Genomic DNA, 25809 nt, shown 5'->3' with positions numbered 1-25809 from the left:
CTCTAACCCCAGATATGCTGCTTTCTGGCTGGGTGACTTTGGACAAGCTACTTGACTTCCCCAAATTTAATATGGAGATAATGGTAATTACTTTTTTATTTTTTGTTTTCTTTTAAATGAGGAATAAGTGTTTTGAAGATGATTCCTTGAAGGTACTTCTAGAACTTTCCCTGAGCTGCCTCTGCTCTGTAGTCCGTTATACTTGATCAACTTGAGCATCCTCTTTCTAGGCCAACATTGCCTAATTGCATGTAAGATGCCCTGCTATAGGCACGGCACTATTGCTGTATAAAGAGAAATTGGTTTGTGAGCAGATCTCCAGGGCCGCTGTATCCATGGTATAGGAAAGGCCCCAAAATGCTTTAGATATATTTTAACCAGAGCTCTCCAGAGTTACTGCTGCTCTCTTGGATAAGACTCTCTGTATTTGGAGTCCACTTTGTCTGGACTAACATCTGATAAGTGGTCATTTATCCATCCTCTATCCCCAGTGGTATTTGGCACAGTGGAAGGTATTCAATCACTGTTTTCAGGACAGGATAGAAGAGGGCAGAGGGTAGAGAAAGATAATTGGATGAGATGGGCTATGCAAGCATGATGTGTCTCCTGCCACGGTTCGCTGACCTGGCCTCTCACTTTGCTCATTCTCCAGATCCATAGACACTTCAGAAGCCAAGAAGGTGCCAGGGTTTGTTTGCTTCCTCACTGAAGAAGATATTCCTCACAGTAATGTAACTGGCCTTTTCAATGACGAGACTGTCTTTGCAAAGGATAAGGTATATTTAGACTTGTCAGAAATAACTGGAATAAATGCCATGGATTTAATTTGTGCACATAGCTCCAAATTGCTAATCATACATATATTGTGGCCATCATGTAATTGATCAGTATTTAGGGTAACCCACAAAGGGACAGAATATGCTATTTGGTTATTTAATTGATGATTGTTGTTCTGGCCTAATAGGAGACTTTGTGCCAAAATGGCAGGAGAACAAGGCTGGTAATTATAAAGAGTTAACAACCAAGAGTATAATGTATAGCACTAAGCTCCTTTACTAAAGAAAATAAGAATACATTAAATAAGCTAACTAGGAATGAGATCACAATTCCACCACTAGGTGTAGACAACCCACTTCTACGGGAGTTCATTTGCTGATTTCAACTGTATGCAAATCTGCAATAGCAGCGTCTCCAGGCCCTGCAGACAGTTGCTACAAAATTCCTTGTGCTTCACTCGCAGGGCAGTTCCCAGACGGTCATTTTATAAGTCTAGAACTGATTAAAGGCTGCAAATTGATTCGAGTAGATATTGCTGAAAGCTAATCGCCTTTTATAAAAGGAAAAATTAAGCTAGGGTGAAGCAAAGAATGAAAACAGTGAAGACAGGTTTTATGGAGGAAAATTGATAAAGCGTTTGGTAGGAGAACAAATTATTTTATCAGTGTCTAGAGTCTTGGGAGTGTTGCAAGCATTTTCGTTAGAGTCAACTAGGTACAAGCAGGTCAGCACTGCAGAACCAGTTAGGTCCATACTTACTGGTCCTTCGGAGAGAACCTCCAGAGGTTTGCATGTCAAGTGTTGCTTGTTGTTAGAAAACCTTGCTCCTGAATAGGATAAGCTATATAACCATGTTTTCATATGTGTATTTGATTAAAATTATCCCCGAAGGAGATCCATTAAGAGTTCTTTAGGAGATGGCTTGATCTTTTAGGGGCGTGTGCAAACATGAAGACCCAAGTTTACATTCCCAGCATCCACGTAAAACACCAGCTATTGGGGCACACACACACATTTGTTGTAAGGAGGCTGCCTGCTCATTTCCCAGATGCCCAGACTCCCAAAATAACCATACAGAAACTGTATTAACTAAATCACTACCAGGCTTATTAGCTCTAACTTTTTATTAGCTAGCTTTTATATCTTAATTTGACCCATTTTTATTATTTTATATTTTATCACGAGGCTCGTGGTCTACTGGCAAGGTTCCAGCATGTCTGTCTCTGATGGCAGCTCCATGGCTTCTCTCTGACTCCACCCTTCTTTCTCACAGCATTCAGTTTAGTTTTCCCTGCCTAGGTCTGTTCTATTCTAGTAGGCCAAGCCAGTTTTTTTTAAATCAACCAATGGTATTCACAGCATACAGAGGGGAATCCCACGTCACACATTATATATATATAATCATGACAGGCAGATCCCTAAAGCTCACTGGCCAGTTTGTCTAACCAATCTCTGAGGTATGGATTCAGTGACACATCCTGTCTCAAAAATACGGTATGGAGCAACTGAGGAAGATATCTGATGCTGACCTCTGACCTTCACAAGCATGTGCACATACATTCACATGAACATGTGCAACACATATAACACACAGTTTTAAGGGACTGGGTCCTTAAAGGGAAGCAATCATCACTATGAATTGAAAAACTAGTGTCATCACGTCTAAAGCAGTGTTTGTGACCTGCAGCTTAGGAGCATCTATCTAGAACAGTGGTTCCCAGCCTTCCTCATGCTGTGACTCGTTAATACAGTTCCCATGTTGTAGTGACCCCCTAATCACAAAAAAATTATTTCACTGCTATTGTTGTGGATCATAAGGCAGATATCTATCTGATTGCAGGATACAAGATATATGACCTCCAAAGGGGTCGAAACCCCCCAGTTGAGAATTGCTGATCTAGATGAAATTATAAGACGCAGGGTGGACTTTGAGAAGATTTGACATAAAAGAAAGGAGTCTGGTGGGAAGATACCGAAGCTGAGAGAATCAGCTTTAGTTAGCTGTGATCTGGCCATCATCCCACTGTCTCCTGAATCTGTCTTTATCCCTAATTTTTTTTTTAAATTTACTTATTTTTATTTTGTGTCTGTGGGTTTTGCCTGCATATACGTCTGTGTACCACATGCATACCTGATGCCTGCAGAGGTCAGAAGATCCCCTGAAACTGGATTCATGGGTGGATGTGAGCCCATGTGGGTGCTGGGAATAGAGCAAAGGTCCTCTGCAAGAACAACACGTGCTCATAATCACTGAGCCGTCTGTCCATTGACAGACAGTTGCTGGGGCCGTGCCTCCCATTTGGCTCACGGCAGACAAGGAAAGCTGTTGTTCACATTCTCTCCCACACAGCTTCTCAATAAGCTACCAGACTGAAAATATAAGAATTGGGCATTGAGTTCAAATCCTTTCTATCATGGTACCAGTGATCTTGTGAGGAGGTTCATGCCCTCAGTAAGGAGGGTCAGGAAGTGGAAAGGCTACAATGTGCTCTGACTGAAGGGTGGGGACCACCTTTGCCTTGTTAGAGTATCCATAAAGATCTGCTTCCTGAGGAACTCGATGAACTTCAGTAACCTGTCTCTGATCCTAGGTTACTTGTGTGGGGCACATCATTGGTGCTGTGGTCGCTGACACCCCAGAACATGCCCAAAGAGCTGCTAACGGGGTGAAAATAACCTATGAAGACCTACCTGCCATTATCACAATTGAGGTAACGGAGAACAGGGCTGCTCCTGTAGAGGACTCAGCTCTTATCCTTCTTAGCCTTCCTTTAGAGGACCCGGCAGAGACGGGACATTCAATCTGAGCAGCACATGGGTGTTTGGCTATAGCTGTCACCCAGCTTCCCTTGGTTATGTTTAAACTACATCAGTTCTTCAGATTTCCAACAGTGTACAAGCATAGCCCGCAAATGCACAGATTCTCACTTTCAGTATGGTATTCGAATCACATACGATAGCCCACGCTGCATGTGAAAACCAGGTGTGTGATAGGTGACTTTTTCCCAACTGTGAGCTAATAGAGGTTTGCAGACTTTGTTTAAGGTCAGCTAGTTGAAGCGATGTTGTTCACTTGGTGTGTTAGGCACACCGAGTCATTAGCCTACGGTATTTTCAATATGATAGGTTTATTGAGATGTAACCCTATCATAAGCTAAGAGCCTTCTGTAAATGGATTTGAGAATTCCTTCCAGTCTAGAGTTTATGCTCCAGAGAAACCTCACCTTTCACCATCCTGCATTCAGTCCACTAAAGGCCAAACTGAGCTCCCCTTGTCCCTCATTTCAGATGCAGTTGGTTTTCCTTGGAATTCTTTTCTTTTCCAGAAAACTCAGCTGGTTATCTGCCACTGAGGTGACAGACAGAACACAATTCCCTAAGCTCTAGTAGAACACACTTTAAGAGTATGAATGACCACACAGAGGCACATTTGAGAGGAGAGAGGGGCAGCATTTCAGAAAGCCCCTCTCTTCCTGGTCAGAATCATCTTCTCGTCACCCCCACCCTGCCCAAGCCTTGTTACTGAAGTTTCATTTCTGACCCTCAGGATGCTATAAAGAACAACTCCTTCTATGGCCCTGAGATAAAAATTGAGAAAGGTGATCTCAAGAAAGGCTTTTCTGAAGCTGACAACGTGGTCTCAGGTATGGTGGCACCATGTGGCAGAAGGGATGGGGACCTCGTTTTGTCAGTTAAATCCAAGAGAAACACAGGGAGCCCTGGAGAAGGGAAGTGATTGACAGCATTTTCTCACATAAGATGCCCTCTGATGTCTGGAATGAAATTGTAGGCAGTAAGCAGGGATGGAGCCTCCCTCATTTTTATCTCCCCTCTCCCATCTTACTGCTGGATGTACCTAAGTGATCCTACAGTATGTCTTTGGAAGGCTGTGTAGAGAGGACAATGGCCACAGATGTGTCCAGCTTTGTGACAAATTCCAGACTCTCCCCGGATGCCTGAAAATGCTCTTTACCCATCTTCAGTGAGCTTCTGCCCTTCCCCCTGTTTCCTGAACTCTGACTCTGTCAATTAGATCCCAGATCCCAGGTCAAGGCGAGGTTACCCATTAGCTCCCTTTGAATACCTTTCTACTTTGACCCTTGGGCATTGCTAAATCACCAGCAGGCTCACTAGGTCTTCAACAGAGTGATTGCTTCTGTTCTGAAAGATAGTCATGTTTTCAGTCATAGCTGCCAATTTTTTTTCTCGCCTTTTCTAAAAATTTTACAATGATCATTTTAGAAATCCCAGATGCCCTGTGGCTGCGGCGAGAAGACTGAGCCTGATGTAGTTAATGCTCTTCTGGCTTCTTTGATGGGAGGAGGATTAGAGGAACGGATGTAACTCCCAGAGTGCTAGGGCTTTAAGATACTTTGGCATCCGCATCCGGTTGGGAAACCCAGAGGTCACCTGCCAGCAGGTGGTTCCTCTGTGGAATATTTCCTTGGGCAAATGTTCTGCTTTGCTTCTCAGCTGCTGTGATAAAACACTGATTAGAAACACCTTGGGGGAAAAGGGTTTATTCCGATTACAGGTCCCTTATTGAGGGAAGCCAACGAGAGCCTAGAGGCAGGAACGGAAGCAGCCAAGTGGGGATGCTGCTAACTGGCATGCTTTCTTTGACTTGCTCAGCGGCCTTCTTTAACCAACCCAGGCCCGCCTTCTCAGGAATGGCACTGTCCACAGTCGGGGACAGCCTCCTCTATCAATTACCAACGAAGGAAATGCCCCACAGATGTGTGCATAGGACAACTTGATGGAGAGAGTTCTTCAACTGATGTGTCAAGCTGACAACTGAGATTAGCCATCACAACAGGCATACCCCTCTACAGCACAGGGCTCATCAGGGGTCTCTCATTGCTTTTCCAGGAGAATTGTATATCGGTGGCCAGGAGCACTTCTACCTGGAAACCAACTGCACCATTGCTGTCCCCAAAGGCGAGTCAGGCGAGATGGAGCTCTTTGTGGGCACGCAGAACACCATGAAGACCCAGGTCAGCTCAGAGCAGTCATGGCAGGAACAAGACATCTCCTAGCAGACTAGGTAGACAGGGTGGGAATGGGAGGAAGTAGATACCGGTGCTAAAAGAGGCATGAGTATTAGTCATGGGAACAGACCCTGTCACCAACAAGGTGGCATTGAACTCATCACTTAATTTTTTCTGCTTCCGTTTTCTCATGGGTAAGATGGAGCTTGCAAGTGTTATTGCATCAATTAGACACATTTTAATACTTTTAGTAGAGCCTATTAACTCTTCATTTTTTTTTATCATTTTGTTGCTACATGGCCTTGGCCAGGGCATATCCTGCCCACATTTCTCATCTTTTAAAATCAAGTGTGGGGTTAAGTGATAGTTATGGGGACCGCTAACTTAGCAGCCACAGCTGGGATTTTTCTTGATGATGACCTGTAGTATGATAGAAGTTGCCAACGTTTTTGGTATCTACTCCTACTTCTCTGATCTAAAAGCCCTTGCCAGATGAGATGATGATTTGCTTTTAAAGTATGCTGCTATCTTGTCCGTGTGGTTAAATGTAAGTATGCGAGTTGAGTTGCCTGATTCGGTCTGCGGTGACAAGTGAGTGCTGGACCCTGGCACCAGACAGCACTGGGAAGTAAGGAGGATTTTATGCCAGGAATACTAGAATGTATAGCCGTGCTCAGGCCCAGGCATGTTGGGTAGGTTAAGGTCAGGCCTGGAAAAAAGGTCAGAGGATGCATCAATGCAAGGCTATGTACTTTTTTCCCCCTCTGTGTAGAGCTTTGTTGCAAAGATGTTGGGCGTTCCAGATAACCGGATTGTAGTCCGAGTGAAGAGAATGGGAGGAGGCTTTGGAGGGAAGGAGACCCGGAGCACTGTGCTGTCCACAGCAGTGGCCTTGGCCGCATACAAGTGAGTTTTTAGGCTTTCTTCTTGTACCACAATTAGATTCTCTGGGAAGTAGAATAAGGCCAGATGGGTCAGGAAGGCATTTTAGATTCTCCCCCTATCGAAAGTCATTGTCAATGCTTTGAAATCTCAGCTTTCTGTGTTTTGAACCCCTGGACATAAGGGCAAGGGCAACCCATCTAGTTTCTTTGCACATGAACCTGTGTATCCATGTCTTATTTTCCATAGTGGGCTGTAATCTCCCTAGGAGTGAGGAAAGGACTCAGCCTGGCACTCCTTGTATTATTTAGCATAGTATCTTCATTGCAAAGCTCAATGCACAGATGAAAATTAATTCCTTCTTCCTGTTTAGCATCCATGAGACTCATGGGCTTCTGGAGGCTCACAGGTTTCTAACCTTCTTGGTCTCTCCCTGCCCCAGGACAGGCCGCCCTGTGCGCTGCATGCTGGACCGTGATGAGGACATGCTGATAACTGGTGGCAGACATCCCTTCCTGGCTAAATACAAGGTTCTTGGTCTTCTGTTCCCGTGGGTAGTGTAAGCAGGTGGGATGGACCAGAGACAGACAGACATGGATCAGAGACAGAGAGATGTGGGTTCTATTGAGGATGCTTTTCTCTTCATCAGGTTGGCTTCATGAAGACTGGGAAAATAGTGGCTCTGGAGGTGGCTCACTTCAGCAATGGTGGGAACACTGAGGATCTCTCTCGGGGTGTAAGTAGGATCAGTATGTCCCAAGGGATGACTGGGAGATCAAGGACATGCCCTGGCATTGTTGTTTACTTGGAACATGCATATATCTCACCTTTTCCTACCTAGATGTCTATGTAGTATCTTAGCAATGCCTGTTGAGAGGGGGAAGTCTTCATATTGTTATATCAATGTTGGCTTTCTGTCTCCCGGGATCGGGCTTTGAGTAATGTCGAACATGGTCCTTGAGTATTTCTGTATTAAGCAAGGACAAGACCAGCAGAAATGGCCATGCCTTACTACTGCCACAGTGGAATACTTGGTTATTAAAATAAAATAAACAGTAGGGCCTGCCAGGTGGTGCTCAGTGGGCAAAGGTGTGTGGCACCAAGCCTGGAGATCTGAGTCTAATCCTGGAACCCACATGGTGGAGAGAGCTGCCTCTAACGAGTTGTCCTTTGACCTATTCATGCAAGCGGTGACACACACCCCCAAGTAAAAAAAATCATTGTAGCTTAAAAAAAGAAAAAAGAAAGTAAGTAGGGGCAGTGTGTGAAATAAAATCATCTGTGAGAATTAACAAATGTACCTTGCTGGTAGTACTTTCTAAAAGTTATTATCCTAATTTTATGACCAGACTATATATACCTATCTATACTTGTATAGATTCCTATTTTTTTTAAATAACAATCCAGAAAAAGCAGGTTTCCTGTTATGCCCTTTGGGGTCTCCCCCTATGCTAGGAGTTGATTAGTTCAGTTAGAAAATGTTCCACTCCCTACCTACTATTACAAGTGTTCACAACAGAAAGGATGTCTAATGTTCTTGCCATGGCTGACAGGTTTTGGTGTTTTAGGGTAAATCAGACGACAAGCAAGCAGCAGTTACGCCCAAAGATCATAAAACCTTGTGATTCAGTCCCATAAATGTGCTTTTAGCACTGAGCTCTAGGTGGTAGCATAAAGAGACTGTGGCATTGTTTCTGCCCCAAAGAAACCTTAGGTGGGAGAAACAGAAAGAGAAGATGGAAGGAAGGAAGGAAGGAAGGAAGGAAGGAAGGAAGGAAAGGAAGGAGTTGATAGGATTGTAAAATGAAGCAAAACGGACTTGAGAATAGGTACACAAAAAGCAATTTATTTATGGAAAAATGAAACTGCACTTGGGGAATGAAACTCGAACCAAAATGAAACAAACCAGCAAAAGCAATGAACATTTGTCGCCTCAGGAAGACTGGGCATTGCGCCATGGAGAGGGAGCAGCACGGTGCGGCACTGGGCTGGTCCAAGAGTGAAAATGAGCTCTTGTTTATTAAAACTGTAAGAGAGGTTGAAGGAAGCTTGACAGCTGTCCCCTGAAGAGAGAACACTGTGGGGTGAGAAGAGAGAAAACTCAGAGAACCAGTCCGGGAGGTGCAAATCATGGACGTTTCAGAAAACAAAGAAGGGGAACAGACAGTGGAAGAGGCTATCAAGAAACAATTTAAAAATATAGGCCCAAACTAATGGACATAGGTTTTAAGATTTAAAAAGAGCATCTTTAGCGAGTGTAATAGAGGAAAATGGGCTCACAGTGAAATTTAGAAAACTGGATACTGAGCTTTAGAGCTGTTTAGGAAAGTAAAAACAGTTCTTTCCAGAGTTGAGAAGGTGTTTTGTTGTTCCTCAGTATTGGGGGATTAGAATATATAATGTATATTGATATACAGTGGGAAATGAGTAAATTTACAATGAAGACTCTTATTTAGAGCCAGTGAAGAGTGAGAGCACAGTAAATGCGTATAGTCATTCTTTCCTTAAAAATTAAAATATAGTTACATCATTTCCTTTTCTTCCCCTTAACCCCTTCCTTGCTCTCTCTCAAATTCATGGCCTCTTTTTAAAATATTATTGTTTCACACACACACATTCCTAAATACATCAATACATCTTAGTCTGTATTATGTTACATAGTCAACTGGGGCACTTCCCTGGGGAAGACTGTTTCTTCTGCTCTCAGCACACCTTGACTGCCTGTAGTGCTTGGTCAAGGGTTGAGGCTCCATGGGATTTCCATTTTCCACATTAGCGCATCTGTAAGTGTTGTCGGTGTTTAGGTCTTGTTTAGGCAGCCATGCTGGAGAGACTTCAGGGATGTAGCATCTTAGAAGTATCTAGGAGATGCAGTTCCATAGCAAGCATCCTGTTCCTCTGACTCTGAGCCTTAGACGTACCCCCACTCTTGAGACAATGCTAACAAATGCACCCAAAGAAGAGTGAGCGGAACTGAAAGAGAAACACCGGAGTTCCAGGAACAGAAAAATATAGAGGCAAGGGGAATCAGGGAGGGTGTGAAGGCGGCACTAAAGGCAGCAGCTGGACAGTGGCTTTAGCAGGTAGCTGGGCTAAACTAGAGTAGGTCAGTCAGTTCCAGAAATAGTTTCTTGCTTTTCTAGAAACAAATGAAAAATATCTGATGTAACTGAACAGATTAAGAGAAACTTTACAAGGGTTAGTAATATATACATAGAAAACAAAACCAATGAAAAACTAAAGTTAATGATTATCTTTGAGCTGAAAATGTGTTTTGTGTGTGTGTGTGTGTGTGTGTGTGTGAGAGAGAGAGAGAGAGAGAGAGAGAGAGAGAGAGAGAGAGAGATATCACACAGTAACTTCCTGATTGAGCTGTAATGTGTACAGATTTATAATAGCAAACTGAGTATTTTGATTTGACCAAAATACAACTATATTGAGAGATAGGAAGCTAGTATGTCTGGGGAGGAAAGGGGACAAGGCAGGGACAAAACTTCCCCTTTCCAAATTGGGAAGGCACTATGAAAAGTCTAAGCTGGGTGGTGGTGGCACACCTTTAATCCCACCACTTGGGAGGCAGAGGCAAGTGAATCTCTGAGTTTAAGGCCAGTCTGATCTACAGAACAAGTTCCAGGACAATCAGGGTTATACAAAGAAACCCTGTCTTGAAAAACCAAAAAAGAAAGAAAGAGACAGTCTGAAACTGGACCCTGAAATATGATATGAATATGAAGAAGTTGGCCTAAATATGTGAGAAAAGGGGCTGGGGACATGGTGCACAGACATGAGGGTTTGAGTTTGACCCCAGCACCTACATAAAAGCCAGATACAACAGCACCTGCCTGCAATCCTAGTGTTTGGAGACAGGGAGTGGGCAGAGACTGGTGGGTCCCTGGAACTTCCTGATCACCCATTCTAGACAAATTCATGACTCCTGGTTCAGTGGGAAACCCTGTCTCAGAATAGAAGAAGAAGCATGATTGAGAAAGATGTCCAGCATTGACCCCTGACCTCCACAAGCAGATACACACATGCACGAATGTGTATACACACAGACATGTACAAACACTGGACCGATTGAGCGACCGACCAACCAACCGACCCGTAGAAGCAGCAGCTTTATAAACTATAGGTGCCTTGCTGCTTCAGGAGTGTGGAGGAAGGAACTTGGAAGAGACTTCTGGCTCACAGAACATGACTTACATAGGGATTGACTCTTTATAGTGCAATTTTAATGGATATAAAGCAAATTTATAGGACTAGAGAGATAGTTCAGGGGTTAAGAGCACTTGTTCTTCCCAAGGACCAATGTTCAATTCCTAGACCTGTGTCAGATGGCTTCTAACCACCTGTAACTCTAGTTTTAGGGACTTTGGCAGCCTCTTCTGGCCTCTACAGGCACATGCACACAGGCACACATGCCTTCACATGGGCACACACAGGCTCACACACACTCAAATCTTTAAAAGAAAACAAACCTGCAGTGGACCAAAAAATATCACCTTTTTACTTTTGAAAGGAGAAAACAGTTCCAACTGGAGGTCCTGGGAAGGATTCCTATGACGGAGACCAGTTGGAGACCTGCATAGGAGGATAAGTTACCTAGAGGAGAGAATAACATGGTCTTAAATAGAGATGTTCACAGCTGGGCTAGGGAACACAGTCATGAGTTCATTTCCCGTGCTGACATGTGAAAGAAGTCAGTGGATTTCCATGCACTATGCTCTTTGGTTTCTTCTGCCTCAGATAATGGATCGAGCTCTATTCCACATGGACAACACCTATAAGATACCCAATATTCGGGGCACTGGGAGGATATGTAAGACCAACCTGCCCTCCAACACAGCCTTCCGAGGCTTCGGGGGTCCTCAGGGGATGCTAATCGCAGAACACTGGATGAGCGAGGTTGCCGTGACCTGTGGGCTACCCCCAGAGGAGGTGAGCTGGCCTAACAGCCTAAGCTTATTCTTGGCAGCAGGGTTGTGGTGGTGGTGGTGGTGGTGGTGGTGTGTGAGACTCTTATCTAGGACATCTCCTGGAGCAGGGAGTATAAACAGGAGGCACCCAGAAGCTGTAAGACCTAAGTGTCTCTCTTCTTGGGAAGGTACGGAGAAAGAACATGTACAAAGAAGGAGACCTAACTCACTTCAACCAGAAGCTGGAGGGGTTCACCGTGCCCAGGTGCTGGGATGAATGCATAGCGAGCTCTCAGTATTATGCTCGCAAGAAGGAAGTGGAGAAGTTCAACAAGTAAGTGCAGGGTGGGGCGTCTACTGTTCTGATGTGCTCTCACTTGGCTATGGTCCAGCCATTCTACCGATACCCAAATAACAAGCTGATGGTTTATTGGACAATTTCTGAGGCTACTGAAGCAATTAACTCATTGATAACTATCTCCTTGATATCAGATGAAGATCTTTAGCCCAGCAACAGGGACCATCAGCCTTCACTCAGCATCAGAGTCCATCAATCGTGGTTCATCTGTATCTATTTGTGCCCTTTTTGAGAGTACCACATTATTGAAAGAATTGGTTGGGGACCAACACAGATACCTTTGAAATTAGCAAATACACTTGATGTTGGCAGTCATCCTGTGTCTCTGAAGTGGGCCTCAGTTAACTCATCTCTAAAGCAGGGATAATTATATAAATAATAAATAAAGATAAATAAAATAAAGATAAAAGGCTATCTTCTTCACAGAATTACGTGTTTGAACAAATGTATTGAGAAAGCATCATTATCGTCCTCCTTGGGACAAGGACAGTCGAAGGTCATTAGGGTACACTGTCTGAATGCAAAGTCACTTAGGGAGGATAGTCTATAGTACTTTGAAGTTTGTACCACCTGCACTGGAAGACCAGAACCTAGATTTCTACCTCTCATTATGACAGTGACTATGTTTACGGCTACAAGGATGTCCTGTTCTGATTAAATACAAAAACGTTAACTGAAATAATCCCAGCACATGGGAGGCAGAGGCAAGTGGATCTCGGTCCACAGAATAAGATCTGGAATGTTCTTTTCTCTCCAGGGAGAATTGTTGGAAAAAGAGAGGACTGTGCATAATCCCAACCAAGTTTGGAATAAGCTTCACAGTTCCTTTTCTGAACCAGGTAATTACTTAAATGACTTAGCCATGTCCTCGGGTGTGACAAGAGGAATCCCTCATCACCAGTAGCAGACCTGACGAGGGGTCTTCTGCTGCTGAAATAAGGTGAAATTTGCACACCCCGTTGGTGTAGTGTGTGAAGGAGCAGTGAGACAGGGAGGGGGGCGACTTCTATTTCTGGCCTTTATGACTACAAGACTATACACAGATACTCGGTTTCTTCATTGTGTTTCTTCAGCTATAGCATTGGTACAGAGAGAAATGACCTACTTTCTTCTCAGGAGTGGAAGGGGTGTAAACATTTTGTGTACTCCTAAAGGGCTACTTAATTAAATAGCCAGATTTATGCTGTGTGGTTTTGCCTGGGTTTCTATCTAAAACCTGGCGGATGGTTCTCTTCTTCCTGGACTCTGTACCTTCAGTTTCAAAGCTTGAACTGTAGCAGAATTTACCAAATGTTGTGTCTGGCCTTTCTCCTTCCTTAGGGAGGTGCCCTGATCCATGTGTATACTGATGGTTCGGTACTGCTGACACATGGGGGTACTGAGATGGGCCAAGGTCTTCACACCAAGATGGTTCAGGTGAGAAGCCTGAGGATCGTGTCTGGGATGTCTGGAGTCTGGAAGATGCTGGGGAAAGCTGAGAAGGGTGATGTTCCAGGAGGAGCGACAGGCCCCAGAGCACGTTTATACATGGCCTTGGGCAAGTCTTCCCCATCTTGGTCTCTTTCCTTATCTGTGCTAAAAGTTTGACTATGCAATCTCTGAGGAAGTGTCCTTCACTGCCATGCTGGGCTCTGAGCTCATCCTATGTGTGAGAACAGCTCATTTCCCTCACTCTGCAAGACCTCTCAGGGGAGTGTGGCTAATGGTGCTGGATTGATGCCAGAATATCTGCTTGGCTCTTGAAGTTTATCCGGGTTAAAAAAAAAAATCCAGTATTTGCTCACAATGGGTTTCTGGATGTCTAAGCCAACCGGACCCCACTAAAAAGTACTTCTTCAAACTCAGTCGGGTGAGACAACATTCCAGAATAAATAGAGTAGAGCGTACAAGGCAGCCTAGCTCTATGATAACCTCCTTCTCAGAGAGTTGCGCATCTTCTTTGCTTCAGGTGGCAAGCAGAGCTCTGAAAATCCCTACCTCCAAGATTTACATCAGCGAGACGAGCACCAACACTGTCCCCAACACTTCTCCCACGGCTGCCTCTGCCAGCGCTGACATCAACGGCCAGGCTGTTTATGTAAGTGACGCGCCTAGGGGAGCCTGCATGGCTGAGGATGGGCTCTGGGTTTGGGGTCTCAAGAGAAAATAGATGCGGGTAGGCTCTTTGGCTGTGGTCAGGACTTGGCTCTGCTACCCGTGAGGATGCCATCCCTCCATATACCCCGACAATAGAGAAACTCCAGCATCACTGTTTCTACCAAAGCCAGAAGAATTGGCTACAGAGTTAGAGGGGGATTGGAAGACAAGCAGGGGCTTCTGGGGAATCACACTACCCAGGATTAGAATCCAGGATTATCACAAGATAATGGGCTGAAATTGATATGGGTCAGCTGAGTTCCAGCTACTTGCCTCTTTGTCACATGGGAGATAGACTCAATCAAGGGGCATAATGGGAGAAGAAACCTCCCTGGGATTCCCTCAGCAGTTCCCTCTCTGTAGCTTAGGCGTAGTAGTGTCAGGAGGACTCTCTAGACAAAGGCCAATGCTGGCCCACTATCAGGTTCAGAGGGTAGCACTTGGAGGTAGCACTGCAGGGCATTGGGTATTACAAGTGGCTTAAGGTGTCACCTGGGCTACAGAGGGCAGAACACTGACATGCCTGGTGTGTGTTGGGGTTCCTCCAGGAAGCTTGCCAGGTCATACTGAAAAGGCTGGAACCTTTCAAGAAAAAGAAACCCGAAGGCTCCTGGGAAGACTGGGTAAGTCTGAGCTGGTTCAAGCTACTTTTTGCAAAGGAGAAGTATATTAACAACAGTAGGGCCTCTGTCCCTACCTAACACGTGTAGATGACGACCCAGTCACACACAAGTAGAAGAAGCTATGCCTGAGTCACAGGGCAGGGACAAGCTCATGCTTCATGGGCCCCTTGAGGAAAATTTTTGATCCAAGATCTTGATGTTTGTTTGGATTAGGAGTCAGCCCTCCAAGCTTAGAAGGGTGGAGTGTCTGCCTTAAGCACCTCCTCGTGATGTCTTTGCTCATTCAGGCATGGATCCACACATATGTCCAGCAGGCCCAAAAGAGGTGTGTCTTCTCAAAACTCCATGTCTCTGAGGGTCTCTTTGGCAGCCTCTCCCCTAACCTAACTTTTGTGTCTAGGGGCCACTGTTATGTCATCTGTGGGAGACCTAGAAGATGTCCCATTAGACACCAGGAGTGATCAAACAGAAATTCCCAATAAGAATGAGCTAGCTGTCTGAATTCTAGACTAGATGTCTGCATGCTAAGAATTCTCAGAAGTGTTGCATGCCTGTAATCCTTGGTGGAGGCAGGGGGATTGTGAATTAGTGGCCAGCCTGAGCTATGTAGAAAGATACTTTCTCAAAAAGCCAAGGACTGGGGATCTAGCTCAGTGGTAGAACATTTACCTGGAGTAGGCAAGGCCCTATGTTCAGCTCTTGCAGCACAACACACACACACACACACACACACACACACACACACACACACGAGGGGACAAGGAGGCAAAAGTAATGAAATAGGATTGTCCATGAACCATGTGATAGTACAGCCTTACTTCAACAGATTTAGAGAAAACAAGCTCTCATGTCCCATCTACTCTCTTTCCATGTCTTGTGTGATCTAACTTCCCTTTCCACACCCATTTCATTAAGTATTGCACGCATGAAGTACTATAAGTTCTACTCTAGTTTAATTCTGGTCACTTGTGCATATGTTTGTCAGGCAACTGTAACATTTTCACAGCAGCCTTGATGATAATTTTCTTCCACTCAACCTGTTGTTCTGAGCTTTGTCCTCTGCCACCAGCCCTGTAGTGCAGTATCCTTCATGAGCAGATGACACCAGCAAGTCACCCCCAGTCACCAGTACACGCATTATGTGTCTAGTGAGATCCTAGGTCAAAAGCTGCTTTCTCTAAGCCTTAGTTCTGTTATCTAAAAATATGGGAATAATGAGAGCTTAGTAGTGGGCTGGGTCTTTGGAAACCACCATTGTCCCTTCCTGATGGCCATTGTCTTCCTCAAGGTCATGGCTGCCTACACAAGTGCAGTGAGTTTGTCTGCTACTGGATTTTATAAGTAAGTACGATCCTTTTCTTGTCCATTCCTGTGTGCTGACAGTTCTGAAGGTTGGTTAGCCCACAGCCAGAGAAGCACAGTGTCCCTAAATCTCTCATTATGTCAGTGGGACTCGTGTCTAAAGAGGCTTTGTTACATTCAATTACCAACTACGTATGAGCCACTGCATTAGAAGACCCCAGTTCTAGTCCTGGCCTTTGAGTGTGCTATTTCCTAAGAGAAGGACGGTCCTGTCCTGTATTCTGCAGGATATGATGCTCAGTCACACCATGACAGGTGTTTGGGTAACTTCCTTGTGAAGTCATTGGGTTTCTTCATAGTGACTCACCCCCGGGAGAACAGGAGGGTTTAGTCGTCTCTTACAACATACAGAGTATGGTGGAACTTTTATTAGTGCAGTGAGCACAGAAGAAGGGACGTAGAAGAGAGTACACACATTCTACAGTCTTAAAAGTATATCACAGTGTGATTAGCTGGAGACCCCTCCCATCTGTTTTTGTAGTTATTAAAAAAGTACGATTATATTGACTGTTCTGTTGCTATGATAAAATTCCCTGACAAAAGAAACAATTGGAAGAAATGGTTCATCCTATAGTCCTAGGTTATAGTCCGTTATTGTGGTAGCAGGAGCTTGAGCTACTGGGTCACCGTGCATCCACAGTTAAATGCAGAGAAGAAATTCATGCTTGCACCCAGCTCATATCCTCCTCTCAGACACAGTCCAGGGCCCAGCCCGTGCCATGATGATGTTCTCATTCAGGATGGGTTTTCCCCTCCAAAGAACTCAACCAAGAAAACCCTTCATAGATGTATTCACAGGCCAGACCAGTCAAAACAGCTCACTGAGACTACCCAGGCAATTCCAGATTATATCAAGTTGACAATTAAAATTAAATGTCACAAATGTCCATCATAATGTTTCTGGGAAATTTAACTGAAAACATCTCGTGTTGGTTTTAAAATGTCTTGGAAGAATATGTGGTTATTATGAGCACTGTATATTCATATGAGAATAAAATGCTTTGCTCATAACCGAGGCATTGGTTACTTTTCTCTTTGTTGTAGAAAAGGCAAGCTGGGGAAGGAAGGGTCTCACAGTCTGAGGCTGCAAAGCAAGCCCTTGCAGCCTGAGTCAAGACTGCTGCTCTGCTCACCTTTTCTATTTCCCTTCTATTCAGTTCTGGACCCCAGTCCATGGGCTAGTGCCTCCACATTCAGGAAGGGACTTCCTGCCTCACTTGAGTCTGTTTCCTGTGTGACTTTAATGCATTCAGGCTGCTGATAAGGAAGGCTGTCCACCCCAGTGATCCCACACAAATGCAAACTAATTCCTCCTACTTCCCCTGACTCTTTAGCACAGGTAGGGCTTCTAAATGGCCACCTAGATAAGCAAGGTGACTTCAGAGCTCAAAGACAGTGAAGTTTCTTGGGGAGGAGTCTTGTCCCTCAGCCCTGTGTTGGTTTGGTTTGAGGGTGAGTTCTAGTCATGTCAGTTCACATATAGTATTATATGTACATTATTATATATACATATATATGTGTGTGTAAGTATTATGTGGTTACATTATATAATTGTAGGCAGATTTTTTTTGTCCCTCCTACCAGCTCCCAAATAACCACTTAGAGACTTCTTATTAGTATGAAAGCTCTGCTGATAACAAGTTCTTACAACTTAAATTAACCCATTTTTACCCATCTATGTGTTGTCTCATGGATTTATCACCTTTGCTCTATATGCCCATTCTGCTTCCTCTCCATCTGGCTGGCGACTCCCTGCATCTTTGTTCTTCTTCCCAGAGTTCTCTCTCTCCCGAAAACCCTGACTAGCTTTTGGCCATTCAGGTTTTTATTAAACCAATCCAAGTGACAAATCTTCACAGTGTACAAAAAGATTATTTCACAACATATAATCAAGTAAATAAATTCACATTATATAGTAAGTATATGTGCAATATGTAATACTGTAGAAACAGCATACTTTAGGCTCTGGGGTGGTTAATATGTATGCATGTGGTTCTCACATATGCTATGGCAATGGTACAGGGCAATCAGGTTCTGCAAAGGAACACACACAAAATGCAAAATCTGTTTCTCTCAATAACATTTTTCTCAAATCACTCATTGAAGTTCCAAAGGGGCCAGGAGATGGGGAATGGCTGCTTAAGCTACTCCCAGACTGCTCTGAGGCCCTGATCTTGTGACCTTTCACCTGGAGAAAGGTGAGCAGGTGCACTTGTGAGAACAGTTCAGAACCATCCCAGGTCGAGTCGCAGTGCTGAGGGCCTTGAATTCTGGCTCACTCGCTCACTCTTGGAGGAAGTGATTTTCACATCCTTCACGAGTGCAGGCATGTCTGTCACTGTTGTCGCTACCACACAGAAACCAACACGCTTCTGCTAAATGCTGCCAGGTTGTACAGAATGCTTATACTGTGGTTTTTGGAAAAATGACACACAAGCCAAATGCTCTAGAATATCTGGGTTTCATTAAAAGTTCAAAGTACTTGAAAGGCATGGGCTTTGGGGGAGGATGGCTGAATGGAAACAAAAGGCCTTTAGGATTTACAGATTTATGGGGTGGGAAGTATGAATGGAAGGGGGTGGGTTTGCCTAACACAAGCCTTTTCCTCTTTTCTCATATAGGACACCTAACCTTGGCTATAGCTTTGAGACAAACTCCGGGAATCCCTTCCACTATTTCAGTTATGGGGTGGCTTGCTCCGAAGTCGAAATCGACTGCTTAACAGGGGACCATAAGGTAAGACATGTGCAAACCTTTAGCCTGAGAGGGAAGAGAAGAAAAACAACCGCACTGCCGTCTGAGTTGCTGGTTGAGGCACGTTCTCTGGTGAGGAAACAGGCCTGACGTCAGAGGCAGGGGAATGCCCCATGAAGACCAACAAGCACACGCCTTAGGCCATGAGCCACGTAGTTTCTGCCTGAGCCCTCGCTCAGTGAAGGTCATTGCCGTAGAGAAAGCCAGGCTGAGTGGGAGTGGGACATCCTCCATAAGCTGCTGCTAATGGACGCTGGATTTAAATTGCGGATCATTTGTCTCCCTGTGGCACAAAATCTTCTTCCCATATTATTTCAATCATTTATCTATTTTAATATATTTTTATTAGGGGGAGTAAACTGAGGACCTCACGCATACAAGCCAGAACTCTACCAACTAAGTGAAACCCTAAGTCCCCACCCCAGCTCTTTAATAATATAGTTATTGCCTTATAGGCTCTACAGAACCAAGATGCTTTGGATTCAGCCACAATATAGTTTATTGACTGCTTTCTCATATGCTTTACCCAGATTCAGGTCCAAAGCCCCAGTACCTGGAGACCCTTTCTTACCGCCCATAGGTGGCTATGTGGTGAGGTCAGGTCTCCAGCCCACCCCTTACTTAGCTGCTAAGATCTCAAATGTGAGCTTGGATAGTGGCAGTCAAGATGTGGTGGGAACTGCTGTCTCAGTATGCCCAGGGCTCTTGAGAAAGTGCTGTTTGGATTGGGACTCTAAGTGTTATCAAGACACACCTGGTTAAATCCAGGCATTTCTTCTCAAACTGTTTTCCATCCACAGAATCTCCGTACAGATATCGTCATGGATGTTGGTTCCAGCTTGAATCCTGCTATAGATATTGGACAGGTAAGGTCTGTGGGAGACCAGGGTGGGGACAGAATATGTCAGAAGTGTGTGCCCACCCTCACTATGTTTACTGACGGCCTCCAGTGACACAGCATGTTGTCATTTTTAACCTGGCCAGAGCATGGTGCTTAGAGACCCTTATTCTGCATAAGAAAGAGTTAGAGTGATAATCATCCACCCAAACTCTCAAATCAGAAAACAAACAAATATAAGTTAACTTAGGAAGGGCGGCCACACACCCCAGAGACCAGTGTGGTCCATGAGAAGACATTGGATGCTCACATGTGATGCAGACACACAGGCACACACAGGGAAAAGAGGGGGAGATGGGAAAGGAAGAGGAAGGAGAGGAGAGAAAGAGTAAGGGAGAGAGGGAGAGAAAGAGAGAGAGGGACTGAGCAGCTGGAAATCAGCACAATGTAGGAAGGAAATAGACACCGGGATTGAGTCCTAGGCAGTGGGACCTGAGGTCAGAAGAACCGACTGTCTCCCCATTTCTCGCTGACCCAGGACATTGGATAAATTACTTTCTAGGTAGTAGGACTAGAGGGGTGGAGGAATCCACCAAACAACATGGGACCAACCATGAGGAGGAAGACGGCCCAATGAAAACCACTTTTGGAAAGTATGGAATTAATAGAATAGGCCAAGCTGGAGAAGACAGGGGAGAAATCACAATTTGAGATTGTGACATCTGGTAGAAAATATGAGTGTATTTTTAAAAAGAAAAAGGCCAATCTACTCTGTAGTCAGCACACACACACACACACACACACACACACACACACCTGCTTGGGGGATACCCTATGTAGGCAGGCATTGTGTCAAGTACTATGGATGCAAAGATTATTGACAACGCCTGGTCTTGTGTTTGTTCAGCCTTTGGCAGCATCCATATCACTCTTCTGAATAGGGGATGGGGAGCCGATGGGGACCAGCAGACAGTGTAGAGGGTGCTTTAGATTTAAGACATGGAGGGGACACTTCCTCCCAGAAGACAGGCAGGAGAGAAAACCCAACAAGGCTGGAGGTAAATTTTTAAGAATTTGCTACTCAAGAAACCTCTCCGACGAGCTTGTTTCTCACTGTTAGCTCACCAGTGATGCCATGGACACAGCATCTTCTTCTACGCAGTGGCAGGTTTGGATGAGAAACGGTACTTGCCACTGTGCTGACATGTTCTGGGTCTCTGTTCATCTTAAGACCAAGTTTAGTGACATGTCATTCGAGATGCCTTTGTACTGAGGCAAGAGCCAGACAGGCGGTTGAAGGCTGTTTTAGCCTCCTTCAAGGCCTCACTATATAGGTCAGGTTTTTGCGTTCGTTGTAGCTATCAGTATCTCTCCTGGGGGGTGGAGCTAAAGGTGAGGTGGTAACCATGGTCACCTTTTGTCCTATAGATAGAAGGGGCATTTGTTCAGGGCCTTGGTCTCTTCACTATGGAGGAGCTACACTACTCTCCTGAGGGGAAGCTGCACACTCTTGGCCCCAGTACCTACAAGATCCCTGCATTTGGCAGCATCCCTATTGAGTTCAGAGTGTCGCTGCTCCGTGACTGTCCCAACAAGAAGGCCATCTATGCCTCCAAGGTACTGCGATTGTGGGTCTGAACTGCCTTCTCACCCGTGGGATGGGAGGTCACAGTGGGTGACTCACCTGGAGGGTCTGCAATCCTCTTCCTACAGAAGGAAGAGGATTGGCACAAGCTCTGGGAAGGCGGCAGAGCTGAGAAACAATGAAAGTGGCCATGGCCGAGGACACAGCTTGAGCTCTTAACTGCAAGCTGGCTCCTGCTGGGAGCCTCAGAGAGATTCCTTAACCAGATCCCAAGGGTCAAATTCTGACCTATGCTCAGTCTGCAGTCATGCATCATGGTCCTTGGTCCTCAGAGATGATTTTTTATAAATCCAGCATCTCCATGTTCTTATAAAAACCAACACACACATTGTAGAGGAGTGGGGCACCTTCCAATACTTCATCACCCCCTCTAGTTGTTGAGATCCAACCTTAAAACCTTACTAACAAGGCTAGGGAATTATACACAGAGAACATCCTTCATTCTTGTCCTCAGAGAGTGCAGAACATGGTTGTAGATCAACATAGCTTATTCTCATAGTCCTGTATCTTTGAAGGAAGGAAAATCATGACTTGTAGGCAATGAAATGTTTGCTCATGTCAGGGTTTGCTATGCTGATGTGGGCAGGTAGGGTCTGGAATATGTCGTGACCTTAGCTGTTAATTCTTACAAAGGACAATATGTTAAGGTCATGAGACTCATGAGAAAAGTCCATCTCTAGGGATCATATCCCCAGAAACTGGGGCTAAAGAGATGGCTCACTGGTTAAGAACACTGCCTGGTCTTCCAGAAGGACCCAGGTTCAATTCCCAGCATCCACATGGCAGCTCACAACTGTCTGTAACTCCAGTTCTAGGGCATCTGACATGCACACACAGATATACATGTAGGCAAACCGTGAATACACATAAAAATAGATAATTAAAATAAATAACCCCAGAAATTTTGGGCCTGTAGTTCCAGGATGTAGAATCTCAGCACTTACATTTTAACAGTAAGTATCCTTGGTGATTCTGATGTAGGTGGTCTTCAATCTCTGCCCCACGGGGAAGAAAAGCCAACCTCTTTTAGGAGGTGCCTGTAATTCTAGCCGATCCGATCTTGTAACTGCAGTGCATGCTAAACATTGCTGTCAGAGCTCCAGACAGACGATTCCCCTAGGCCAGTACCGGAGGAAGGGGCTAAGACTCGTGCCAAGTGTTTTATTTATAAAACAGTAGCCAGGCACGGTGGTGCACACCTGTAATCTTGGCATTTTAGAGGCTGGGACAGGAAAATTGCTGCAAATTCAAGGACAACTAAGGTTACATAATGAGAACCAGACTAGGCAGGGTTTCAAAGCCAAACCCTGTCTGAGTAATAAAAATAATCATTTACTATAACTTCAAAGGCATATTATATAATTAATGTGTATTTTGTTATCATCAGAGAAAATGACATAGGATGAGTTAAAATAAACAACAACAACAACAACAAAAAACACAGAACTATGAAGTTCAGCCATTTAAGAAATAGTTTCTCAGGCCTTTGTTAGTTTTGATGACCTCCTCTTGCCTTAGTTGGTGTGTTTCCATTAGCGCTGGATGGAGTTCTTCGTGGGCATCACTGGTCTTCCTGGTGAGGGATTGTGGGCTGGCCTCCAGAGTCTGTGGGAAGACACAGGGTCCGGAACCACTCTGGCTGATTCCCTGTTCTACGTCCTACCCATTCAGGCTGTTGGGGAGCCGCCTCTCTTCCTGGCTTCGTCTATCTTCTTCGCCATCAAGGATGCCATCCGCGCAGCTCGCGCTCAGCACGGAGGTGATAACGCAAAACAACTTTTCCAGCTAGACAGCCCTGCCACCCCGGAGAAGATCCGAAATGCTTGCGTGGATCAATTCACCACCCTGGTAAGATACTTTGCAAAAACTCTCATGTCACCCAGGGGAGGACAGGCGCCGACTGGCAAACTTGAAGGGAAGGTGCCACGGGTCTGTTTCCCCGGGCAGCCTTGGGTCAAGGACAGCCTTCATTGAGCCATCTGGGACACCGAGTTGGCCTTGCAAGAGAATAATGAACAGCCGCTTTGAAGTTGCAGCTTGCAGATGGGCTGCTCTCGTGGCGGGAGGGTTGCGTGTTGTACAGCCGTTATCTACAGATTTCATCTTCCAGCTGGCTACAGGTGACGGCTACATCTCCTAAACAGCCAAGTCTTTTATGCTAATCACTGTCATCTGGGGAACCCATCGGTCAAAAACACCGTATGAGGTGCTGTGGAGAGGGAAAGCTAAAGACAAATCTCTCAACATTACCATTTGCCTTCCTTCACAGCCTTCTGGGACCCAGATGACTGCACCATGTGGTGCCCGGCGGGGTGGGTGATGGAACAGTAGTTCTTGACCTTTCTGGTGCTGCCACCTTTAATACAGTTCTTCATATTGTGGTGACCCACAGCCATAAAATTATCTCATTGTTACTTTGTAACTGTAATTTTGCTTCTCTTATGAGTCATATGTATGAATCGCAATCTGATATGGAGGATCAGGATAGCTGATAAGTGAACCCCAAAGTGGTCGTGACCCATAGGTTGAGAACCACTGCAATAGAGGCATTCTATGGTCCTCAGAATCCCTTTGGGAAGTCTCTTTGTTTTATGTTTGGTGGGTGATGCCAGAGAAGAAGAGAATATGCTAGGAACATGCTTTTACTCCATGGAATCTCAGAGCCAGCTCAGCGTGAGCTGTGCAATACAGTAGCTACCTACATACAGAGATCTCCAGTAGTACTCAAAACCTCTGTTGGATTAGCAGGTAGGTAAGGGTTGAGAGGTAAAGTGAATACTTACTACTTCCAAATATCCCAGGTATGAGGAATAGATAGGGTAAGTCCTCAAGTGAAGAGAACCTGACATCTAGATGATGGAGGAAGGTCATTGGCTAATAAAGAAACTGCCTTGGCCCATTTTGATAGGCAATCCCTTAGGTGGGTGGAGTAGGCAGAACAGAATGCTGGGAGAAAGAAGCTGAGTCAGTGAGCCGCCATGATTCTTCCACTCCAGGCAGACGCAGGTTAAGATCTTCCCTGGTAAGCCACCTCGTGGGCTACACAGATTATTAGAAATGGGTTAGATCAATTTGTAAGAGCTAGCCAATAAGGGGCTGGAACTAATGGGCCAGGCAGTGTTTAAAAGAATACAGTTTCTGTGTAATTATTTTGGGTAAAGCTAGCCGGGTGGTGGGAAGCGGCCCGCCGTTCCTATTACAACATCTAGATCTCAGTACTGAGTGAGAAGGATTCCCAGTCAGGCCGCTCTCATGCCTGCTGACTGCTTTAGCTAGGAGGTAAGAACCACAAAACACGTGTGAGGTTCCTGCAGATGTGCAGCTTCATTCCGGTTACCCAGAACCCACCATGATCTCCACTGCTGATGGTTATCCAAGCCCTGTATCTTTAACAAGAGTGATACCTATGAACAGGTTGCATTGTCAGCGTCTTGCATGGAATGGGATGCAAAACTCAATCATTCAAAGAGGTCTTCAGAGGCCCCCAACCTAGAACAAAGACTCTTCTCTCTGTACCAACATCCCAGTAGCTAAACCCCTGCAGTGGACTTGCGTGAACAGCTGATTCCACACGTCAGCTGTGTTTCTAAGGGCTGCGAGTGCCATGTGCAAGGGGACCACATCTGTAATGTTTATCATCGTCTCCCCAGAGCCCGCTGGAGTGGTAGCCACCTGGCAGGTACTCAGTAAAAATGTATGAAGGACTAGGATTTTAAGAGGTCCTGTGCTGAGGGTGTTTCCCACGACTAAGACTGTAAAATGGGATTTGATCTTAGTATGGTATTGTCTGTGCTAGGAGGTGGCATGTATTGGGATGGAGTGGGAGGGACACCATGAAAAAAAAAACCATGTCAATGAGAATTCTCTTATTCCTCCCTAGTGTGTCACTGGGACATCAGAAAACAACTGTAAACCCTGGTCCGTGAGGGTCTGAAGAGAGAGTCCTCAGCCCCGTTTTGTACTATAGCGGGGCTTCCGTGGAGCTGGAATTCCATACAGTAGTATCCAGATTCCCATTTGCTGCATGGGAGAGCTGATTCAGCAGGATGGAGTTTTTAGGAAAATGGAATGCATTAAGACAGTCGTGATCCAAATAGGAGTTGCAAACAAAATGATGAGCAAATGGAGAGATGCCGGGTTTCAGTGGTGAGTTAAGCCCCGTGGAAGGACTCTCACACAGCTCCTGCAGCTCAAACCAAAGTATCTCCAGGTCCAAATGCCTGTCTTCAGAAAGCTTTCCCTCAGACCAGAGAATGCCACATTGTTTTTTTTTTTTTGTTTTTTTTTTTTTTTTTGGTTTTTCGAGACAGGGTTTCTCTGTGGTTTTGGAGCCTGTCCTGGAACTAGCTCTTGTAGACCAGGCTGGTCTCGAGAATGCCACATTGTAACCCCAGAGCCACGCACTCTTATTTTGCCGTGAGACAGTGAAGGAGATTAAAACCTCTGACTACTTTGGATCATGGAAGACAATAATAAAGAATAAAATGAATTTGAGCTTAGCTCCAGTATTGTTGACTATTAAAATAAGAT

The 25809-nt window shown here is 45.0% G+C and overlaps 1 protein-coding gene across 1 annotated transcript in view; it reads left to right on the top strand.

The window, feature by feature from the left end:
• Positions 1–25538, top strand: part of Xdh (xanthine dehydrogenase) — a 64095-nt gene extending 38557 nt beyond the window's left edge. The window contains exons 18-36 of the mRNA XM_041631042.1: positions 653–776; positions 3369–3488; positions 4325–4421; positions 5647–5771; positions 6538–6671; positions 7090–7177; positions 7297–7383; positions 11394–11585; positions 11752–11897; positions 12679–12760; positions 13242–13337; positions 13870–13998; positions 14606–14680; positions 15969–16021; positions 18664–18778; positions 19597–19662; positions 21063–21251; positions 22951–23127; positions 25160–25538. Of these exons, the coding sequence (XP_041486976.1) occupies positions 653–776; positions 3369–3488; positions 4325–4421; positions 5647–5771; positions 6538–6671; positions 7090–7177; positions 7297–7383; positions 11394–11585; positions 11752–11897; positions 12679–12760; positions 13242–13337; positions 13870–13998; positions 14606–14680; positions 15969–16021; positions 18664–18778; positions 19597–19662; positions 21063–21251; positions 22951–23127; positions 25160–25213 (2149 nt within the window). The 3' untranslated portion in view covers positions 25214–25538. The remainder of the gene's footprint in view (positions 1–652; positions 777–3368; positions 3489–4324; positions 4422–5646; positions 5772–6537; positions 6672–7089; positions 7178–7296; positions 7384–11393; positions 11586–11751; positions 11898–12678; positions 12761–13241; positions 13338–13869; positions 13999–14605; positions 14681–15968; positions 16022–18663; positions 18779–19596; positions 19663–21062; positions 21252–22950; positions 23128–25159) is intronic.
• The last annotated feature ends 271 nt before the right edge of the window (positions 25539–25809 follow it).

Source organism: Microtus oregoni, unplaced genomic scaffold (assembly GCF_018167655.1).
Source record: "Microtus oregoni isolate MIOR12 unplaced genomic scaffold, Mior012 000036F_ref0000092, whole genome shotgun sequence".
Classification (NCBI taxonomy): domain Eukaryota; kingdom Metazoa; phylum Chordata; class Mammalia; order Rodentia; family Cricetidae; genus Microtus; species Microtus oregoni.
This window is presented reverse-complemented; position numbering and strand designations above follow the sequence as displayed.